The sequence below is a fragment of the Gopherus evgoodei genome, chromosome 2, assembly GCF_007399415.2.
Source record: "Gopherus evgoodei ecotype Sinaloan lineage chromosome 2, rGopEvg1_v1.p, whole genome shotgun sequence".
NCBI lineage: Eukaryota > Metazoa > Chordata > Testudines > Testudinidae > Gopherus > Gopherus evgoodei.
This window is the reverse complement of record NC_044323.1, coordinates 121,104,588-121,125,174: the sequence shown is the minus strand read 5'-3', so window position 1 is coordinate 121,125,174 and position 20,587 is coordinate 121,104,588. Positions and strand designations below refer to the sequence as shown.

The window sequence follows — 20,587 nt, the reverse complement described above, 5'->3', positions numbered from 1 at the left end:
GCACCTGGGATTGGCCACTGTTGGTAGACAGGATACTGGGCTAGATGGGCCTTTGGTCTGACCCAGTACAGCCGTTCTTATGTTCTGGGTGGGTCTGTCTCAATCTCTCCTACTGAAGCTGTTCCACTTTGAATAACTGATTAACTGTTCACTTAGAGAAGGGATTGGAAGCCTGGAGTCCTCTGTCCTAGGTGAATGCCTCAATCACCATGTTTTAGAGTCATTCTCACTCTGTGGCCCAATGAATATTTAGTATTTCATGCAAAGTGGAACAGCTCAACAGGAGAGACTAAAGCAGACCTACCCCAGAATACCTGGAGATTAGGGGATTTGCCTGGGATGAGGGAGACCCAGAGTCAAATCCCTGCTCTAAAGTAGGGGTTTCAGTCTGGTTTCCCACATCCCAGGTGAATGCTCTTGGTGCCAGGCTTTTAGGAATAAGAGGTCAACAGCATTTCCTGTAAACCTAGCCCAACATTTCAAAAAGAAAAAATACAAATAAATAAAAATTGACCACAATCAACACAAATTCATGAAATGCTTTGGTTGACTGGAATCTGCATTTTTCAATGAAAAATGTTTTGGCTGAAATTTTTCTCCCAGTTGTAAGTAATTATACAAAATAATTACATAAAAAGAACATATTTAAGATTTCAAAGTAAAATGCTCAAATGTTAGGAAATCTCAAGATTAAGGTTGCTTATGCACTGAGGATGACTCTGTAGTCCAGTGGCTAGGACACCCACCTGGGAGGTGGGAGACCCCAGGTCCAGTCCCCCTACTGTAACTACTCTTTCATTATGCATCCACAATGGAACAGCTTCAACAGGAGAGGCTAAGGAAGCCACATATCAAAATATCCCATAGCTCAGGGATTCGCTCACTCACCTGACAGTTGAGAGATTTCCATTCAGATTCTTTCTCCCACTTTGGCAAAGAAGGCAGGGTGGGGGGAAAGTGAACCTTGGTTTACCACATCCCAGGTGAGTGTTTGAAACACTGAGCTCTAAGGTGAGCACCTCCCCTACTTAGCTTTTTGCTAAAATGTTGCAGGTGCCTAACTCCAGGAGAGCATTCATAGCTGAGAAAACCAAGTCTCTGATCAGACAATGAATTATCCTGATGGGCCATGTGCCAAAGGTTGCCAACCCCTGATCTAGCCTTTGTTTCAAACTTACTTCTTGCTACTACTTTGGATCTCTATGCTTTGTTAAATAACCCATATATTTTACTTCACTACAAATAAATCTAAGTGCTGTGACTTAAGTGGAGTGGTGATATGAGGTGAAACTGGTAAACTGATGCCTTCCCACAGCCTGGACTTATTGCCTAGCTCAGCAATAAGGGCAGGGCTTAGCATATATCCCCTCTGGTCAACATCTCCCAATGGCTAGTTTAGGCAGCTCCCCACCTAGAGCACTGGGTTTTGTGAATCAGAGTCTGAGGTGCATATCATATTGTAAGGAGCCTAGGTGCTAACGCAGGCTTTGTGAATCGTAACTTCTAGGCATCTACAAGTTAGGCTTTGTGACACTCAGTGTCACAACAGTGAACATCTTGTGTTCATCCTGCCCAAAGAATATAGGTCACACTTACAGGACAGGGAATCGCATCCTGGAAAGCAGTGTCTCTGAATAGTATTCAGGGGTCATGGTGGATAATCTAGGGGTTATGAGATCCCAGGGCAATGCTGTGACTAAGAGGGCTAAGACGATCCATGAAGTGCAGAGGGGAATATTATTTAGGAGTAGGAGGTTTACCTCTGTAAACAGCACTGGAATACCATATCCAGTTCTGGTGCCAATACTTCTAAAGGGATGTTGAAGAACTGGGAAGGTTTGACTCAAGGACCCATTGGTGCCATCTGGATCTGGCATATCTGCATAATAGTTCACCAAAGGGTGGCATGTGAGGTTTTTACTGAAAGTCAGTAGCCCACTGGCTTATTTGTTAAATAAACTCGGAGGGCTTGAGGTTTGGCGTGTGCTTCTCGCTAACCTGTACACTGACAGCTGGGCCTGTGAGGCCTAGAGAGGAGTGTTTGTATTGTCTGTGGCTGGTGCAGTTGGGGAGTTCACCCACAGCAGGCACAGACAAGGCTTCCTCATGCTAAGGGCAGGTAATAGCGAGGGGCCTCACAACCCTGGGTACGCCTAGGAAGCATCACAAGGGGGTTCAGAAAAGGCCTCTATGAATGGTTGAAAGTCTGAAAAACCTGCCTTACAGTGACATTCTCAAGAAGCTCTATCAATTTTGTTTATCAAACAGGTTACAAAGTGTATAATGATTTGATCAAGTATCTAGATGGGGGAAGATTTCTGAAAGCAAGAGCTCCTTAATTTAGCAGACAAAGGCATAACAAGATCCAATGACTGGAAACTGAAGCTAGACAAATTCTAACTGAAAATAAGATGCACATTTTTAACAGAGTAATAAACCACTGGAACAACTTTCCAAGAGATGGGATGGAATCTCCATTATCTGAAGTCTTCAAATTAAGATGAGATATACTGTTTCTCAACTAGAAGTTGAGAAGGCTGGATGCAGGAATTACTGGGCAAAGTTATATGGCCTGCAGGGCTGGCTCACAACATTTTGGCACCTGAGGCAGGGAACTCAAATGATGCCCCCATGTCCCCTTGCTTGGGCCAAAACTTTGTAAGGTCTCAATTCTGCCTTCTTCCTGTTCTACTCCTCTCATGGTACTGCTCTGCTACCTACCCCAGTAAAGGAGAACTAACAATTTAAAATGCCTTGTTCAAAAATTTTAAGTAACACTTAACTTTCAAATGCCTGAACAGTAAATGTAACTTTTCTTGTCTGCATAGTAAACACTGGCATTTTTATCTGTTTGAATAATCAAAGTGGTACTTCCATGCCTTCTTGGTTGCAAAGATTTGAACTGTTTCCTGAAGGTCCACAGTCTGGCCCAGCTCATGCTCTATTGAGATGGTTGCAAGGCCAACCAGCCTCTCCTGTGACATTGTGGAGTGTAGCTTGGAGAAGCTGTGTTCTCCACTGACAACTGTTACAGGAAGTGTTAGAAGTATGCGCAGAGCAACAAAAACATTTGGAAAGAGGGTGGTCAACTTATTTGTGCATTTATATTCCAGAACAGCCTTTGGAGTTGATCCTGCTGAAATGTATCTTGAAAGTGCTTTCAGTTCACCACCTAATCACTCACATCAATATCGCACATGTCATCATGTGTCAACACTGTCTCTAGTGCCCTGAATTGCTGGTGTAGATCTTCTTCAGGTATAGAGAGGAGTTTTGGAATATCATACAACATCCTAAATATACTGCTGTGTTCCTTGAGCTGCACAAAATGTTCTTCAACTGACTGTATTGCACAATCTAGCACCTGGTTAAAGAATTCAACTTTGAATCGTTCTTTGGGGTCTTTTATGGGATTATGCCGTGCCTCGTAATCAAAATGTCTTCTTCTTCGGTGACTCTTGTTTTCTTGAATGGGTGGGAAAAAAGCTTCAGTGTGAAGTTCCTTTGCCAACTTCTGTGCACTCTCCAGAACATTTTGAAATCCCTCATCTGACCGGTAAGACTGTAGGTATGACTTTGCTTTGTCCAGTTGTTCCATTGCTCCAGATATATCAAGATCAACACTTTGGAGTCTCTTGCTTACAACATTTATTTCAAACAGTATGTCATGCCACAACACTAAGCCACAGAGAAATGTGAAGTTATGTACGTTTCTGGTGATTCCATCACCCTCTGTCACTGTTCTCCCATGAACAGTTCCTGTCATAGCATTATCCTCCATAATGGCAACTATGGCATCATCTATATTCCCAATTTCGTTTTGATAGGCTTTATCGCCTCCACTCGACTTTCCCATCGTGTGGCACTCACTGGTTTCAGTGTCAGAGAGGATGTTCCCAGATGTTGCTTCAAAATTTCCCATCCATGAATTGATGCAGAGAAAAATACATAGATGCTTTGAATTACATTAAAAAATTCAGCAGCCTCACTGGAAGCTGATGCTGCATCACTGACCACCAAGTTCAGTGAATGAGAACTGCATGGGACAAAAAAAGCTTGAGGGTTTAATTCTCGAATCTATGTCTGCACTGCTCTGTTCTTTCTTCTCATGTTGGCACCATTATCATAGCCCTGACCTCTCATGTCAGCTATCGCAATTCCCGTATCTTCCAGCTTTTTAAGAAGCACATTTGTCATACCAGCTCCTGTAGTATCATCAGTGTCAATACATTTTAGAAAATGCTCTCTGACAGTCACCATTGCAGGGACATTTTTCACTAGGTTCTGTTGTTACAAAACGCACCATTAAAGTTATTTGTTCCATATGGCTGATGTCAGTTGTGCAGTTCAGAATAAAAGAGTAATATCTTGCTGACTTCAGATCTGTCACAATATTCTGTTTGACTTTTGTTCCCAGTAACTGTATGATCTCATTTTGAATTGTTTTTCCAAAGTAGTGGTGTGTGTACATTTTTTGGGTGGTGACTCTTCTTAGATGCTCCTGGAGTACAGCCATCAGTTCCACAATTTTAAGGAAGTTTCCATTGTTTGGCACATACAGCTGATCTGAAGTGCCACACAGTGCTAGGTTTTGCGTAGCAAGCATTCTCACAATGGCAATGAGCCTTTTCAGAACATTTTGCCAGTAAAGCGATTCTGATGCAATCTTCTCTTGATGCTGATCATCTCTGGTGGCCCTTAATCTTAGTCTCATGTCAAGCTCTTTCCACCTATGGAATGCTCTCTGGTGATTTGCTGCCTTCTTATGGCATGCCAGATTTCTGGATAGATTTTTCCAGTCGTTTGTTCCTGTAGAACCCAGCGTGGCTGGAACATTAGACTGGAAGAGTTTGCAACAAAAACAGTATACAGCATTTTGGGTTTTGGGGTACATAAGCCATGGCCTATCCACTTTGTCACCATTGGGGATTTCATTCCAGTAATGTGTTGGATGGAAACTTCTATTTTCATTGTCTTTGGGGAACATGAAGTTTTTCACTTGCTGTGGCCCATGCAGTACAAAGAAGTCCCTCAGGGTACTGCTCAAGTGGGTTCACAGTCCTGGAACATCTAGACTCAAGGAACTAAACTCAGCAGCACTGTTTCTTGCGCCTTCACCATACTGTTCTCTGATCTACACTTTTCTTCAGGAATGTGCATGATTACATCCATTTGAGATGGAGATATGGATGCTGCAGTAACTGCCAGGTCACCTGCACTCTAACTGGAAGATCAGGCATCTCCTCACCACAACTTACTCACTGAGACTGGAAGGCTTACCATGAACTTCTGTGTCTATGTATCTCAGGAGAGCTCCCTCCTGCTTAGATAGAAAAGCTTCCTTTGCTTGCTTTCTTTTTCTGAATGCTGCCCCTGAGGGGTGTTTTCTTCTTTCACTCATGACTGCTGTTCTGTGCCAGCTAGAGTGGCTCTCAACACTCAATTGAAGGGGACAAATAAGCAGGCTGGTAGCAGGGAAGATATCAGTGAGTGAGGGAAGTGAGGGCTGAGTGAGGGAAGATATCAGTGTCTTAAGGGCCTGACTCGTACTACTTCAGTTGACTGCCTGTTCTCCTCAAGTGGGTTCAGGGAAGCAACAGGAAACAGGAAGTTCCCTGAGAAGCTAGTGTTAATCAGTCCAGGCTCCCGGGGGTGCTAGAGAGGTACATAAGAGGCTTCTCCTCCTATCTCTCCCTGCAGCTCCCTGTTACTCCCTCTCACCTTTTCTCCTGCCTACTGGCTATGTCTCTTGCGCTTTTCTTCCTCCAGCACAGCACTCCACCATCTCTATGCATATAGAGCAGAGAAAATACATATGCACCAGCAGCAGACACAATTTTCTACACTCTGGGTCCTAATGGTGCCCCCTTCCCCTCCTCCCCACCTAGTCTGGCACCTGAGGGGGCCACCTCTGTTTGCTTCATGGTAAGGCCAGCCCTGATGGCCTGTGTTATGCAGGAGATCAGGCTAGATTATTATAAGAGTCCCTTCTGGCTTTAAAATTATTAATCTATCAATGCAATTTCCTGTTATTCTAATTTATCACACGGTTAGCACCAGTGATATGTGATATAGGTAGGATTTACTGGCCAGTGCTAACATTTGGTTAAGAAAAAAGGTGTGGAACCTGTAATGAGATCCTTGGTGATTTTAGGAAAAGAATTAGTAATTATAAAAAGAGAGGAGTCTGAAGCATTTAATTGTGCATAGCTCTGTGTTCTTTGATCACACTGTGGATGGTTAACCTCTAGTGCTAAAACAACAAAGACTCACCTACATTGCTGCCTGGACTCTCTCAGTGTTTTGAGTTAAAGCCTCCCTGTTGAGGGACTTTGCAGAATATAGTCAGGGGAGGAGATTGTGTACAGTGTATTTCTGTTCCACAGGGGAAAATGTACCTGTGTGAGAGTGGTATGGGATAATGTGTACAGATGTGATCAAGTGTGCAGTATGTGTGCAGGTGAGAGACAGGGGAGGTGAGTGTGGCCTGGGGTGTGTTTGCATGGTATGAATGAATGCCTACAATGTGTATAGGGCCCATATTCTCTGAGGCACAATGGGACCAAATTCTATGGCAACAACCTTTTAACTCCACAGAGCCAACGCTAAATTCTGCTGCAACATTCATTTGTTTAGTTGCAATCTCAAGCAGGGAGACCAAAGGGAATTTGTAGGGCACCAGACTGCAGAAAAATGGTGAATTCCATGGTATCTTGAAAAATGCCAAATTCTACAAAAGAAGAATACATATGGCCCAGAGTATTGCCTGTGTGGGCTCTCCAGGTGTTAGGCAGAGGATTGATTGCATATGTGTGTGGGATGGAGGGAACTCTGCGAGGTGCCCTGTGTTTGAATGTGCTTAGCGTAGCTGTGGATTTGTGGGCTAGTGTGTGTGCAGTATGTGTGGGGAGGGGTGCATGAGGTGGAGTATGAGGGTAGGATGGGCTTGCATAGTGACTGTAAGGGTGTGGAGAGTGTTTATATCGTAGAATGGGGCGATGGGAAGGGCAGTTCTTGTCATCTGATTACATAAAAATTTCCGTGGAGGGGGCCCGGGCTGATATATGCGGAGCTGTATTAATTACCAGGGCAGACACCATACCAGTCATGGCATGTAATGGCCTGCTTGTGCTTCCACAGATCTCCTTCTAATCCAAAAGTAGGACTGCAAATAGAGCCCTTCCATGGAAAAGACTCTACACACCAAATACCCCCGCGTTTCCAGATGTCCCTCTATGTTCGCAGCGCACCCTTCTACCTGAACACGTCTCGGATTCCCAGGCACTGACTACAGCTGCCAGGAGCGAGCCCCCCGCCCCCCAAGTATTCTCCCTCCCTCCCTCCTATAGGCTAGTGCAGGTGCCCAAACCCGCATCTCCTGACTCCGCTGTCTCCTCCTCAGCAGCGATTCCGCGCGGCGGGAAGAAGCCCGGTGACAACAACCCCAAGCAGCGGCAGCGGCGGCGGCAGCGCGGATGAAGCGGCGGGGCCGCCTGGCTGCGATTCCAGGAGGAAAGGGGGAGCGTGTCCCTTCCCGCCTCTCCCGTCCGGCGAGCTGCGGGGCGCGTGCGGCGGGGGGGCGAGCGCCAGCGGCTGCCGGCTTCAGGGGAATGCGGCACTAGCATCTCCCCCAGACCTGGGAGGCAGCGCGTCCCTCCACCGCCGCCCGGCCTCCGCAGGGGGCTTCTCTCCTCAGCCTTCCCTTGCGCTGTGCCGCAACTCCGCTATGGTGGCTGCCGCCTCCCGCACGCCAGAGCAGGGTTGCGCGGGCCGGCTGCGGCGCTGAGTGCAAGGGGAGGCAGGTCCTCTCTGGCCGCTGCAGGCTGGGGGCTCTCTCCGCGCCTTGCCGCGGCCGGCTGCGGCCGGCGGACCTGTGGAGGAGGAGGCGCCATTGCCAGGAGGATTACAGCCGGGGGTGCCGGTGCAGAGCGGGCAGCAGACCCGCGCCCATCCCCGCCGCCCTTTGCCTGGCCGGGGGAAGCGGCCACCCAGCGATGCGCCCGGCGTGAGGGAGCCCGCGCCCTCGCCCTCGCCGCCGCCCGCAGCATGCCGCCCTCCCCGAAGAGACCCTGCGCGGCCGCGGCCGCCGCCTGCCCTGCCATGCTGCTGCTGCTCCTGTGCTTGGGCTGGGCGCGGGGGCACTCCCGGGGGGCGGCCGGGCTGCTCCCCAACGCCACCACGCCGATCTCCATCATGGGCTTGATGCCGCTCAGCCAGTCAGAGGAGGACCAGAAGAGCAAGATCGGCCGGGGCGTGCTGCCCGCCGTGCAGCTGGCCATGGATCAGATCCGCAACGAGTCCCTGCTCAACCCCTACTCGCTGGACCTCCGGCTCTATGACACCGAGGTAGGGATGCCGTTCTCCGGCGGCAGCCTCGCATTGCCAGCCCGCTACCCACTTCCCCCGCCTGCCTGGGCTGTGCAGGGGAGGTGCCCCGGGAAGTCCGGGGGATGCGGCAGGTGCTCGGAGAGGGAAGGACATTCCCCCCGCCCCCGCAAGCTCCCAGAGCCCCAGACCTTGGGGCATCCGGACAGGTTGATGCGCAGCTGATTGCTCTCCCCACTTGGCCTGACCCGCGAGTTGTGCTCCGAGCATGAGCCTTGTGTGTCAACATGGAGTGCAAACAGCTGGCAGATGTTTAGGGCTGCAATGGTGTTTTGCCATGGAGCGAGATACCCAGGGTGCGGTGGGGGAGAGGCAGGCTGCGGGGCGGACGGGCCATGTTGTGCTCTCAGTGACACCAGGGCACGGCCGGACTAGGACTGCGGGCATCAATGGGCTTGCTCCGCATTTTATAGCGGTGTCGCTGAGAGCAGAGTGCGGCCGATACCACCTCTGCTGGCTTGTTGGGGAAGACGGGGGCACGGTGACAAGGTGGGGGCAGGGCCGGGCAGGTGTCTGGGTTGCTAGGTTGTGTGATAGCTTGGGTTTGCTGCCCTTCTTCTTGAGAGAAGCCTGTAGAAGGGTGGTTTTAATTGATGCTTTCTGCGTTGAGAACCTCAGGCTGTATCTCTTTCCCAGTGCGGTTTCGATTTATTAAGCAACAGATGCATGTCAATGACCTTCCCCCTTCTCCCCCACCCCCCCGAGCTGGCCCTGCGATCCGGATTTATAAAATGCAGCGTTTGGATTTGAGTGGAAATTGATGTGGCTGAAGGAAGCTCTGTGAGGAGGTGGGAAAAGGAGCTTGTGGGTTTTGTCACATTTCAGCTTTAGCTTGTAAGGCCTGAGCAGGCAGGGACGTCCTTCCAGAGGTGTATTTGGAGGGTGAATGCAATGTAAGGATGTGAATACATCTTCGTTTTCTAGTTCTCGCAGATTTATTCAGCGTAAGCATTACCCTGTTTGATGTAGAGATCTACATCTCCTTGTCCTCACTACCCCATTTGTTACGATTAATAGGTTATGTAGTCGTATCAATTGCGTGTGGTGCGCGCGCACACGCACACACACACGATGGTTAAGGAATGCAGGCGAATTTCAGGGGTGACAGCATGAATACAGTGTTGTGAAATCAAAAGAGCGAATGTTCACAAAGAGTTAAATTTGCAGTTTCTCCGTGTTGTGTATATGCTACTCGTAAGTCCTAAAAGCCCTGTGTTTCAGATTTGTTTCTTTGAGGCTGAAGGATGACATTGGGCAGGAAACGATGACAGATTTGGTACAAGAATTTCTCGTTTTCTTTAATTTATAGAGGGATGTGAGTTTTGAAAAAGTATTTTTTGCTCAATTACACTTGATTTTCGTCACAACTTTAATAAACGCGTGTTTGCAGCCAATAAATGCTTATTCAATATTGAACCTTTCCTGAAGATGGCAGTCATTTCTTGTGTAATACTGGTGTCTGATATCCATTTCCAAGACAAACCTGGTAAAGCAATTAACTATTGAACATTTTCCCTATCCTAATTTGTTTTAAGAAAAAGCCCTGTTTTCTCCCACTCTGTCCTCAGAATCTGAGAAATAAACTGAGATCATCAAGGATAGGCTGCTTTCATTGTAATATGTCTAATCCAGAAATTATTTAGGGAATCTCTTATTCTGTAGCTCCTGCTTTTTATTTACATAAAACTATATTATCTTTAGCGTAGTAATTTTTCAGATCTCTTTAAGGGGAAATGAATATCATTGAAGACACAAATTCTAAGCAAACATTCTAAGGCAGCATTTTTTATATTAATGCAAATGATATGTTGAAATAGAATACAGACATGATGAGCCTAAGATAGTCCTTAGTTGTCCTTAGAAAATGAATGCCAGTGAACTGTGAAATGATAATAAAAAGGATTATTTTTTTTCTGAATGACAATACCTGATTTTGTATAAGCACAATATTTGTGAGAAATACTCACAATTTTACTAATTCATTCTTCTCTACATTTTCTTATATAAACTGCTGACTCCTAAAGATGGTATTATTATAAAAAATGTGTAAAGAAAATAAAATAGGCAAACTTGGACAAAATTTCCCCTTTACATAAGGATCCAATAATATTCAATAAGCTGCTATACTTTTATATAAAGCTCAAAACCTTTGTCGAGTATATCTATGTTATTTATTAACACAGAGTTTGCTTTCTGAACTAGAGAGTTAACACTAAAAGTATTTAGAAAATAGGTTCTGTTTCTCAGTGGGTTGAATAACAGTCTTGTTAAAAACTCCACTTTTACTATTTAATGCTCCAGGGAAATTAAGAAGTAGGGTCCTGACATAAACCTGGTATGTAACTTTGAATTCCTCTTGATTGTTAATAGCAATGACCTGGGGAAATATTGAATATCAGCTAGCCCTCAGTGATCATAGGATGTTAATTCATCTTAATGTATAGGAAAGTTCATATACAATTGTCTAATGGGTACAGTGTAAAAAAAGTGCAGATTTGATTTTGAGAATGGCTGTGCTTGTTTTAATTGATACACTTTTCTTTGGTCCTTCAATTAGTGAAGCTAGAATGAGGTTATCTATAGAATTAATTGGGACTGTAATCAATTGACACATGTATGTACCATGTGAACAGGTTAACATTATTATAATTTATTAATATATAAATAGTCTTTTCTGTGTTTAGAAAATGTATAGCATATTTTGATCAGTATTGTATGCTTAACAGTCACAATTAAATAACCAGAATGGCACCAGGTACCAGAATGACAGCATTTGAGAAAAAGTTGTCAGTCTATCCTCTAAATTTTAGTTATGCCAGTGCAGAAGTCTACTCAGCTGCTGTCTTAATTCTAATGTGGACAAAATGCGAGCGATAGTGTTGTTAAATTACCAGGCCTACTCAGTCCTTGCCCAGCTGCTGAGATTGACAAAAATATGTGGTCTGTTGGTTAGAGCAGGACACCTACATTCTATTCATGACATAATCACTGACCTGGGAGTGTGCATATCTTAGGACATAACAGTTGCATACATCACAGATATAGAGCAATCATCATCTCCTAACAGGGAAACAGAACATTGAATTCAGGGCTTGATAGCAAGTGAAAGAATCTGATTTTTTAATATATTGAGACATACTATAAGTGCATTTGTAATACTTAAGTCTACATATGGTTATGCTTTGGAATATTAAACATTTTTTATTGTTTTTTTACAAAATCCCCCTTGAGACAACTTTGTTTAAGTATTGAAATATATTGTATTTTTTTACAAAGTTGTAATAAAAGCCCATAAAAATAATTAAATTATTTCAGGTTGGATTGACTTATACAGTTTAAAGCATTTATATATTCAGATATTTTTCTGGCAAGTTAAATGAGTATTGTTAATTTACTGCTTGTGATTTCTGTAATATATAAGAGTACATTTACTGTAAATGCAATGATTTATATTCAAGTCATTGCCAGGCACTTTCTCAATTAGGCCACAGTTCAGGAAAGCAGTGAGTACATGTTTAACTTTAAGCATATGATTAACCCCACCACTCTTCAGCAAAGCACTTAAATATGTTAAAGGTAAGCACATGCTTAAGTCCTTTGCCGAACTGGGGCACATGCCAGATGAGGGTGTGTACAATATTTTCTCAGTAAAATGTGATCAAGCGCATTTATGAAAATGCAAAGGTTGTTTCAAGGGAAATCAAAAGCCTGATCCTGCTCCAATTTAATGATCCAATCCTGCAATACTTATGCATGTATTTAACTTTATGCACATGGGTACTACTACAACTGCTCATGTGAATAATGTTAAGTACAAGTGTAAGTGTTTGTAGGATTGAGGATTAACTGAGTAACCAAACTCCCATTGAGTTTTCAATAGCCTTTGAATAAGACCCTTCTTGGCCATGCTAGATTTTGTTTTTTATGTTGTTTTAGAAACTTAGGGCCAAATACAGTGAGCTGCTGAGTATCTGCTGCTCTCTAGGAGCCTGATCCAAAATCTATGACTTTAAAGGGCTTTGGATCTGGTTTTAGTTGTTGAGGAAACTTGACATGTCTCAGTACTGGACCAATAACTAAGGTGTATTTATTCTTTTTTTCTCCCTTTGGTTATACGTTCATTCAGCTTCTAGAGTAGAACTTAATTTTGTAGGGAAATAAACAACCCTAACATAAAGGAACTGAGCAATGTGACAGAGAATGTGGTATTTGTCACTAATATTAGTTTCATAGCAAGTGGAAGTTGGTAAGAGGGATTATAGGGAGAATTTTTTCAAAGTCACAGATGGGAGTCAGGCATCCAGCTGTCACTGATTTTTCAATGGGAGTTGAGTGCCTACCTGCCCTTTGTGCCTTTGAACATAGCCCCTTAATGAGGAATATACTTTCTGTCTCTTGGACCCCCAATACACAAACTGGCACAGACAGACTGCAAGTTTATGAAGCCTCAACACCTATAGCCAAGAATAATGGATGTGCAAGTCAGAATTCAATCATCTTGTCTTTTGAAGATCAAAATTACTTAAAACAGGATTTGGAGCCAAGAAGGTGGGAGATTGTTTCAGAAGTAGGGGGAATTATTATCAGAAAGAGGGGACAATAACATTGTACAGAGTGCTGAGATAATTTCATTTTCCCCAGATGCTACACTTAATCTATGAGTACTTTGTGGATTTTCTGATGTAACTCACCCTGTTATGATAATGTTCTTTAACAAAAACTGAATCACCAACCAAAGATTTGGAAATCACGTCTTGGCACAGCAGGCAGATCACTGCAACCAGAAAGGACAATGTCTCATGATGTTGGTCCAAAAGGGTCTAAGAGAAAAGCTGAATTTCTAAGAATATAATGCATTTTCCCTGTCTTATTCTGTAACTTAAGCAGAGAGTATTTTTTCGAATCTATTTTATGAACAATTAAAATCTAGATATTTTCTGCACATATCTTTTGTTTTATTAAAATTTTCTCTCTATTTTCAATATATTGTTTAATTTTAAGAAGCCTGTATCAGTCATAGATTGGTTTTGGTAACTTCTCACAGTCCAGTCCAAACAGAGCAAATCCTTTTAACCTTAAAAGAGAGGTAGTTAAAAAGGAAAAGGTGTCTGGACCCTTATCTCAATTCAGGGGTCTCAGTCAAAAGGGGACAGACAAAAGTGTTCTCTTCATCTGTTTCATAAAGGGCTGTGGTCAAGAGAACACAAGGGAGAAGCCTAAGGATAAGAAAGGAGATGTGAGCTGAAGGTGAAACTAACAAGCATTTTTTTCTGTGTCCTCAGTGGCATTTGATACTAGCATAGATTACACTCAGAACTATAGATGGGGCATTATTGGGTACACGTCCCACTTAGGAGAGCACAACCATTACACTGTAATTGTTAAATAGCCATTTATACTTTCTGATATAGGTACTTACTGCAGAGTCTTATACATTAAACTATAGTTACACTTAATTCACAATGTGCATGAATAATTGTGAATAGCAGTGTAATTTTGGCAATAACTAGAGCATATTTCGGTGCTTAGCACTAATAATTAATATACAATGATTTTGAAAAACAGTCTGTGGCCTCTTCAGCTATCTTTTGATGTCACGCCAATAGAGACATAATGCTAAGGCGTCTCCTAGCTACCACTACCTCTGGGATGTCTCTCTCTGTCTTTCTCCCTCAGGATTTTCCAAACATAAGAACACTTGATAGTTAATTGGCTGCTCTAATTTTCTGCTTGCTTTTCCACTGGTGTTCAAGTGAGGGAGAGGAAAGGAGAGAGATGGGCAGCACTCCTTACACAGGTATAAATCCCTGACTTGCAGAAGGTGCATCCCTAAGTTTCTTTGCCAACATGCACATAGCCGACATAACATTCTCTGGCATATGCCTATTAGATTTCATATGAGCCTCAGGACTCATCGTTCCATCTAAGGTGATACCACAAGCTAGTGCAGAGAACTCTGTTTCAAACAGTAAATTGACTTCTTCTGTAGTGTAAAGTTATTCTGTCTTATGAATACATCAAGAAAGGATCTTCAAATGATGAAAGGGGGGGAGGAATTGCTATTTCTGGGCTTAATATAAACAAAGGCAGAATTCCTGCTTGTGCAAACAAAAAAATGGGATGAAATCCTGGGGATAACAGAATATTTGCTATAAAAAGGGTGAAGTGGGGTGGAGGGTGGGGAGCTGCAATGGAAATATTTTATTAAATCTCCAAGGTCTTGTATGCATGCAGACATTGCACTGATACAACTCAAATTGATTTAGCTGGATAGGCACAAGCAGCATCACATTTCAAGATTTGTAACCACACAGCACCACCAATGATTTCAGCATGATGGAGAGTTTGGGAAGGTATTCCAGAGTCCCTTGTATTACTTCCAGGATCACTGCATTGTGGGCAATTTTTAGGGCATATTATGGAATTCCTGTTGGCATTTGAGGGAATTCTGAGAGCATCCATCATTTCTTGGAATTCAGTTGGCGCCCATGTAATTCTGAACTGCAGAACTCCTCTTCATTACTATGGAGAAGCGAAGCTGCAGCACTGCTTCTGAAGTGCTGACCAGAGGAATCTGCAGGTGGAGGGAGTTGCCAAAAGAGAACCCATCCTTTGATGCCACTCAGCCATTCCTGTTGGATTTATTCATGGAGCAGCTGCACTCAGCAGAGTGGCATGTTTGGGGCCACCCAATAAGCACCTCATTATGAGACTGGATCTTTATGGAGATCTGGAATGACCAGCAGTGGCTCCTGAACTTCAGAATGTGGAAGACTGCATTCTTGGAGCTGTGTGTCAAGCTTACCCTAACCCTGCATTGTCAGAACACCAGAATGGGAGGGCAAAATCTGATTTTTTTGAGTTTTTGGAACTTACTGCTATGTGCAGTGAATACTTTTCATGTACTAGTAAACCTACAAAATAGTAAAAGATTCTGAAAATCTAAGAAGCCAGATATGCTGTGGGCCTGATTCTTGGACCCAGCAAAGCTGCACATAACTTGAGGTGAGGTTGACGTTTGCATCACCTTTGCGGTTCCTCAGTTCTGGGTCTGGGAGAGCACTAGATTGGCTCCTGGACTAAGTTAGAGCAGCCTCACGGTTGCTCTTATTTATGCCCAGCTGCCTGTGTCCCAAAGGGTTCTTCTGGCAATATGGGATGGCTGGAATATAGCTTCAGTCATATTTCTGTGCTCCTTGCCATTCCCCCCATGTTGTCTGCAAGGGGAATGTTACAGAGCCTCTTTGCCATGCAGAGATTCCATCTATGCATAGGGAATTCCAGTTGGTAAGATCTGCTGGGTTTGCAGCTCCTTTGCATCACTGGAGTAATGCAAAGGGACCAGAGTGGAACGCAGAATTGGGCCCTGTGAGAGATGTGGCGCACCACCTTCATGTGATGTAATAAGCACCAATCCACAGTCCCAAATCTGGGGTTGATAGGGAGGGACTTGGGGCATGTGAATATCTGTCATTTTGACTTTAAGATATTAGTTTTGGGCTGTTTTTAATCTTTCCCATTTGGCAGGTTTAATTAATAGCATTTGGTAAAGAACTATTACTAAATGCTAGAAATGAAATCTAACAAAATTTGAAGGTAATGTCCCCTCCCCCAGCCAAATGTAATTTTAACAAAAATCTTATGATGTCAGGACTAGATCATATAGACTGTTAAAATTGTTGTCAGGGACTCCAGGGTGGATAAAGTCGCCAATCTTTGCATCATCTGCCAATTTTATCAGCAACAATTTTGTATTTTCTTGAAGATTATTGATAAAAATATTGAATAGTGTTGGGCCGAGAACCACTAGAAACACCCCCACTCATTGTAGAGTCACCATTAACATTTCCAATATATCAATTAGCCACTTTTAATCAATTTAAAGTGTGCCATATTGATCTTGAACAGTGCCAGTTTTTTAGTCAGAATGCCATGTGGTACTAGATAGAATGTTTTACAAAAGTCCAAGTATATTATATCAGCAGAATTAGCCAGACTTGTGATATCAGGTTCATTTGAGAAGACCTATTTTTCATGAAACCATGTGGATTGAATTAATAGACTCATTGCTTGTGGCAGTCCCCTGCATTGTTACCAGGTTGGCTAAAGCACTGAACGCTGTGAGCCTAATTCATCATTGCCCTGCAGCACCTTTTTAGTATCATAGCTTTACTTATCATACCATTTCCCTCACAAAATGGTATTCCTTCAGTGTATTTAGCCAGGGGATATTGGTCTGACTCTTGTCTGTTTTCTCCCAAATCATTCTCCATTATAATTCCTGTGTTGGTTACACAGGGCAGGTTCCAGTTTCCTCTACAGTTTCACTGATCTACAAAATTCCTGTAAAGGAGTGTATACACAGTAAGCCTCTTTGTAAACATGTTGCATCCTTCTCCCTCAGGAAAATGTTGTAAAAGGCTCCTTTTGGGATGTTAATTAACTTCCCTTTCCACTGTTTACTGTACCTGCCCTAGCAGCTAATTTAGTGTTTGCCTAATAAAGAGCTAATACTCAATAGATATTTTTCTTTACAATTTCAACTCTATATGACAGATTAAAACTCAAGTGACACAACACGGAAATAATTTGTAAAATTTTCAAACATTATCAGTTTCAGATACATTTACTCACATGTCCTTTCAATGTTATCAGTGGAAAATGTATTAAATACAAACAAATATCTACAATAATATTAATACTCTGCACTCCTATAGGGCCTTCTCAGAGCCAGCTCCAGGCATCAGCGTACCAAGTAGGTGCCTGGGGTGGCCAATGAGGAGGGGGGCAGCACGTTCGGCCATTTGGCAGCAATTCGGCGGCGGGGCTGTCACTCCCTCTGGGAGCGAAGGACCTGCTGCCGAATTGCTGCCATAGAAGAAGCGGCGGTACAGCTGCCAGCGGATTGCCGCTGATCGCGATCGCTTTGGCTTTTTTTTTTTTTTTTTCTGCTTGGGGTGGCAAAAATGCTAGAGCCGGCCCTGGGCCTTCCTCATAGAATCATACAATGCTTTAGAAACACTAATGATTTCTATCTCATAAGAGTCCTGTGAGTCTGTGGAAGTGTGGGTATCTTTATTTACAGAAAGCAGAGGGCCCAACTCTCTTTCTTTCTCTTCCCCATCCACAGAATTTTAAATGAGAATCAATTGCATGGTCCAGAAGAAGGGGAGGGAGGGCCAAGGCTGACCCTGAGAGGATAAGTTCTTACCCAAAATCACATAGCAAGTCAATAGCACATCCAGGGATAATATTCAAAATACCCGACTCCCAGTCCTGTGCTTTAACAACCACTATCATACATTCCTTCTCCACCACTTAGACACTGCATTTTACTGCTTTACGAATAGTAGAAAGCAGGGAGTAAGCAAGAGACAAAAAGGACCAATGGAATATAGAAAAACATGCAGGATAGCAACTGATGCAGGTCCAAACATCTAGTTTAGTCACTTCAATCTCATGTTAAATACTTGTTACATGATTTAGGGTTTGTCTACATGGGGAAATTTACCAGAAAAGCTATTGCAGAATGAACTATTCCACAATAGCTATTCTAGAGAAGCTGCCTTGTGGACATTGGTATTCTGCCTTTTTCTAATTTAGTTTAATCTACTTTGGAAATTTCTTAAAATAAACCAAAAAAAGGCACTCTTATTCTGGAATAAGAGTGTCCTCATAGTGAGTTATTCCAGAATGGCTATTGCACTTTGCATTCACACCCTACCTTACCTTATTCCAGAGTATCTTTCTTGTGTAGACAAGTCCTTAGGCTGCTAAATAAATTACATGATTTTCAAAAGTGCTAAGTAATATGCAGCTCCTCTTGACATCAGTGGGAACTGCTGAGTAATCAACATTTGTAAAAGTCAGTAAAGTTATTTAGGAGCAAGATGGCATTATGAGCAGGAGAAAGAAATGCAATTTATAATTAAGAACAAAGGCATTCAATTTCTTACCTTAATTTTTTAAATTGTTTGACTTAACTAAATCAGGGTATGTCTACACTATGGGATTATTCTGATTTTACATAAACCGGTTTTGTAAAACAGATTGTATAAAGTCGAGTGCACGTGGCCACACTAAGCACATTAATTTGGCGGTGTGCGTCCATGTACCGAGGCTAGCGTCGATTTCCGGAGCATTGCACTGTGGGTAGCTATTCCGTAGCAATCCCATAGTTCCTGCAGTCTCCTCCGCCCCTTAGGATTCTGGGTTGAGATCCCAGTGCCTGATGGGGCAAAAAACATTGTCGCGGGTGGTTCTGGGTACAGCCTCACCCCTCCCTCCATGAAAGCAGCAGACAACCATTTCGCGCCTTTTTTCCTGGGTGAACTGTGCAAACGCCAGCAAGCATGTATCCTGCTCAGATCAAGACTGCAATCGTGGACGTTGTAAACACCTTGCACATTCTCGTGCAGTCTATGCTGAACCAGGACCTGCAAAGCCAGGCGAGGAGGAGGCGGCTACGGCAGAGCGGCGACGAGAGTGATGAGGACATGGACACAGAATTCTCTCAAACTGCGGGCCTCTGCACTTTGGAGATCTTGCTGGTAATGGGGCAGGCTCTAGCCATTGAACGCCGATTTTGGGCCCGGGAAACAAGCACAGACTGGTGGGACCGCATAGTTTTGCAGGTTTGGGACGATTCGCAGTGGCTGTGAAACTTTTGCATGCGTAAGAGCACTTTCATGGAACTTTTTGACTTGCTTTCTCCTGCCCTGAAACGCCATAATACCAAGATGAGAGTAGCCCTCACAGAGAAGCGAGTGGCAATAGCCCTCTGGAAGCTTGCAACGCCAGACAGCTACCAGTCAGTCGGGAATCAATTTGGAGTGGGAAAATCTACTGTGGGGGCTGCTGTGATGCACGTAGCCAAAGCAATCATTAAGCTACTGCTGCGAAAGGTTGTGACTCTGGGAAACGTGCAGGTCATAGTGGATGGCTTTGCTGTAATGGGATTCCCTAACTGTGAGGGGGCGATAGATGGAACCCATATCCCTATCTTGGCACTGGAGCACCAGGGCACCCAGTACGTAAACCGCAAGGGGTACTTTTCAATGGTGCTGCAAGCACTGGTGGATCACAAGGGACATTTCACCAACATCCACATGGGATGGCCAGGAAGGGTTCATGACGCTCGCATCTTCAGGAACACTACTCTGTTTAAATGGCTGCAGCAAGGGAATTACTTCCCAGACCAGAAAATAACAGTTGGGGATGTTGAAATGCCTGTAGTTATCCTGGGTGACCCAGCCTACCCCTTGATGCCATGGCTCATGAAGCCATACACAGGCAGCCTGGACAGTAGTCAGGAGCTGTTCAACTACAGGCTGAGCAAGTGCAGAATGGTGGTAGAATGTGCCTTTGGACGTTTAAAGGCACGCTGGCGCACATTACTGACTTGCTCAGAACTCAGCCAAACCAATGTCCCCATTGTTATTGCTGCTTGCTGTGTGCTCCACAGTCTCTGTGAGAGTAAGGGGGAGACCTTTATGGCGGGGTGGGAGGCTGAGGCAAATCACCTGGTCGCTGATTACGCGCAGCCAGACACCAGGGCGATTAGAAGAGCACACCACAAAGCGGTACGCATCAGAGAAGCTTTGAAAATGAGTTTCATCACGGGCCAAGGTACAGTGTGACTGTTGTGTATGTTTTCCCTTGATGAACCCCCCGCCTTGATCGACTCATTCCCTGTAAGCAACCCACCGTCCCCCTTCGATTATAGCTTGCTTAAGGCAATAAAGTCACTATCGTTTAAAAATCATGTATTTTTTATTAAAAAGTCATTATAAAAAGAGGGAGAGAACTGACAAGGTATCCTGGGTGTGGTTTGGGAGGAGGCTAGGAGGGAAGGAAAAGGCCACTAAAAATATTTCAAAATAATGACAGCCTTTTGGTTGGGCTGTCCACGGGGGTGGAGTGGGCGGCTGCACGAAGCCTTCCCCAATGCATTCTTACACGTCTGGGTGCGGAAGCTATGGAACATGGTGAGTGGTGAGGATGGTTACACAGGGGCTGCAGCGGCACTCTGTGACCCTGCTGCTGTTCCTGAAGCTCCACCAGACGTCGGAGGATGTCAGTTTGATCATGCAGCAGCCCCAGCATTGCATCCCACCACCGCTGATCTTCCTGCCTACATCTCTGATCTTCCTGCCGCCACCTCTCATCTCGAGCGTCTCTCCTCTCCTCACGTTGGTCCCTC

The 20,587-nt window shown here is 44.2% G+C and overlaps 1 protein-coding gene across 1 annotated transcript in view; it reads left to right on the top strand.

Annotated features, from left to right (window-relative positions):
* The first annotated feature begins 8,100 nt into the window (after positions 1-8,100).
* Positions 8,101-20,587, top strand: part of GABBR2 (gamma-aminobutyric acid type B receptor subunit 2) — a 930,408-nt gene continuing 917,921 nt past the window's right edge. The window contains exon 1 of the mRNA XM_030551629.1: positions 8,101-8,346. Within this exon, the coding sequence (XP_030407489.1) occupies positions 8,101-8,346 (246 nt within the window). The remainder of the gene's footprint in view (positions 8,347-20,587) is intronic.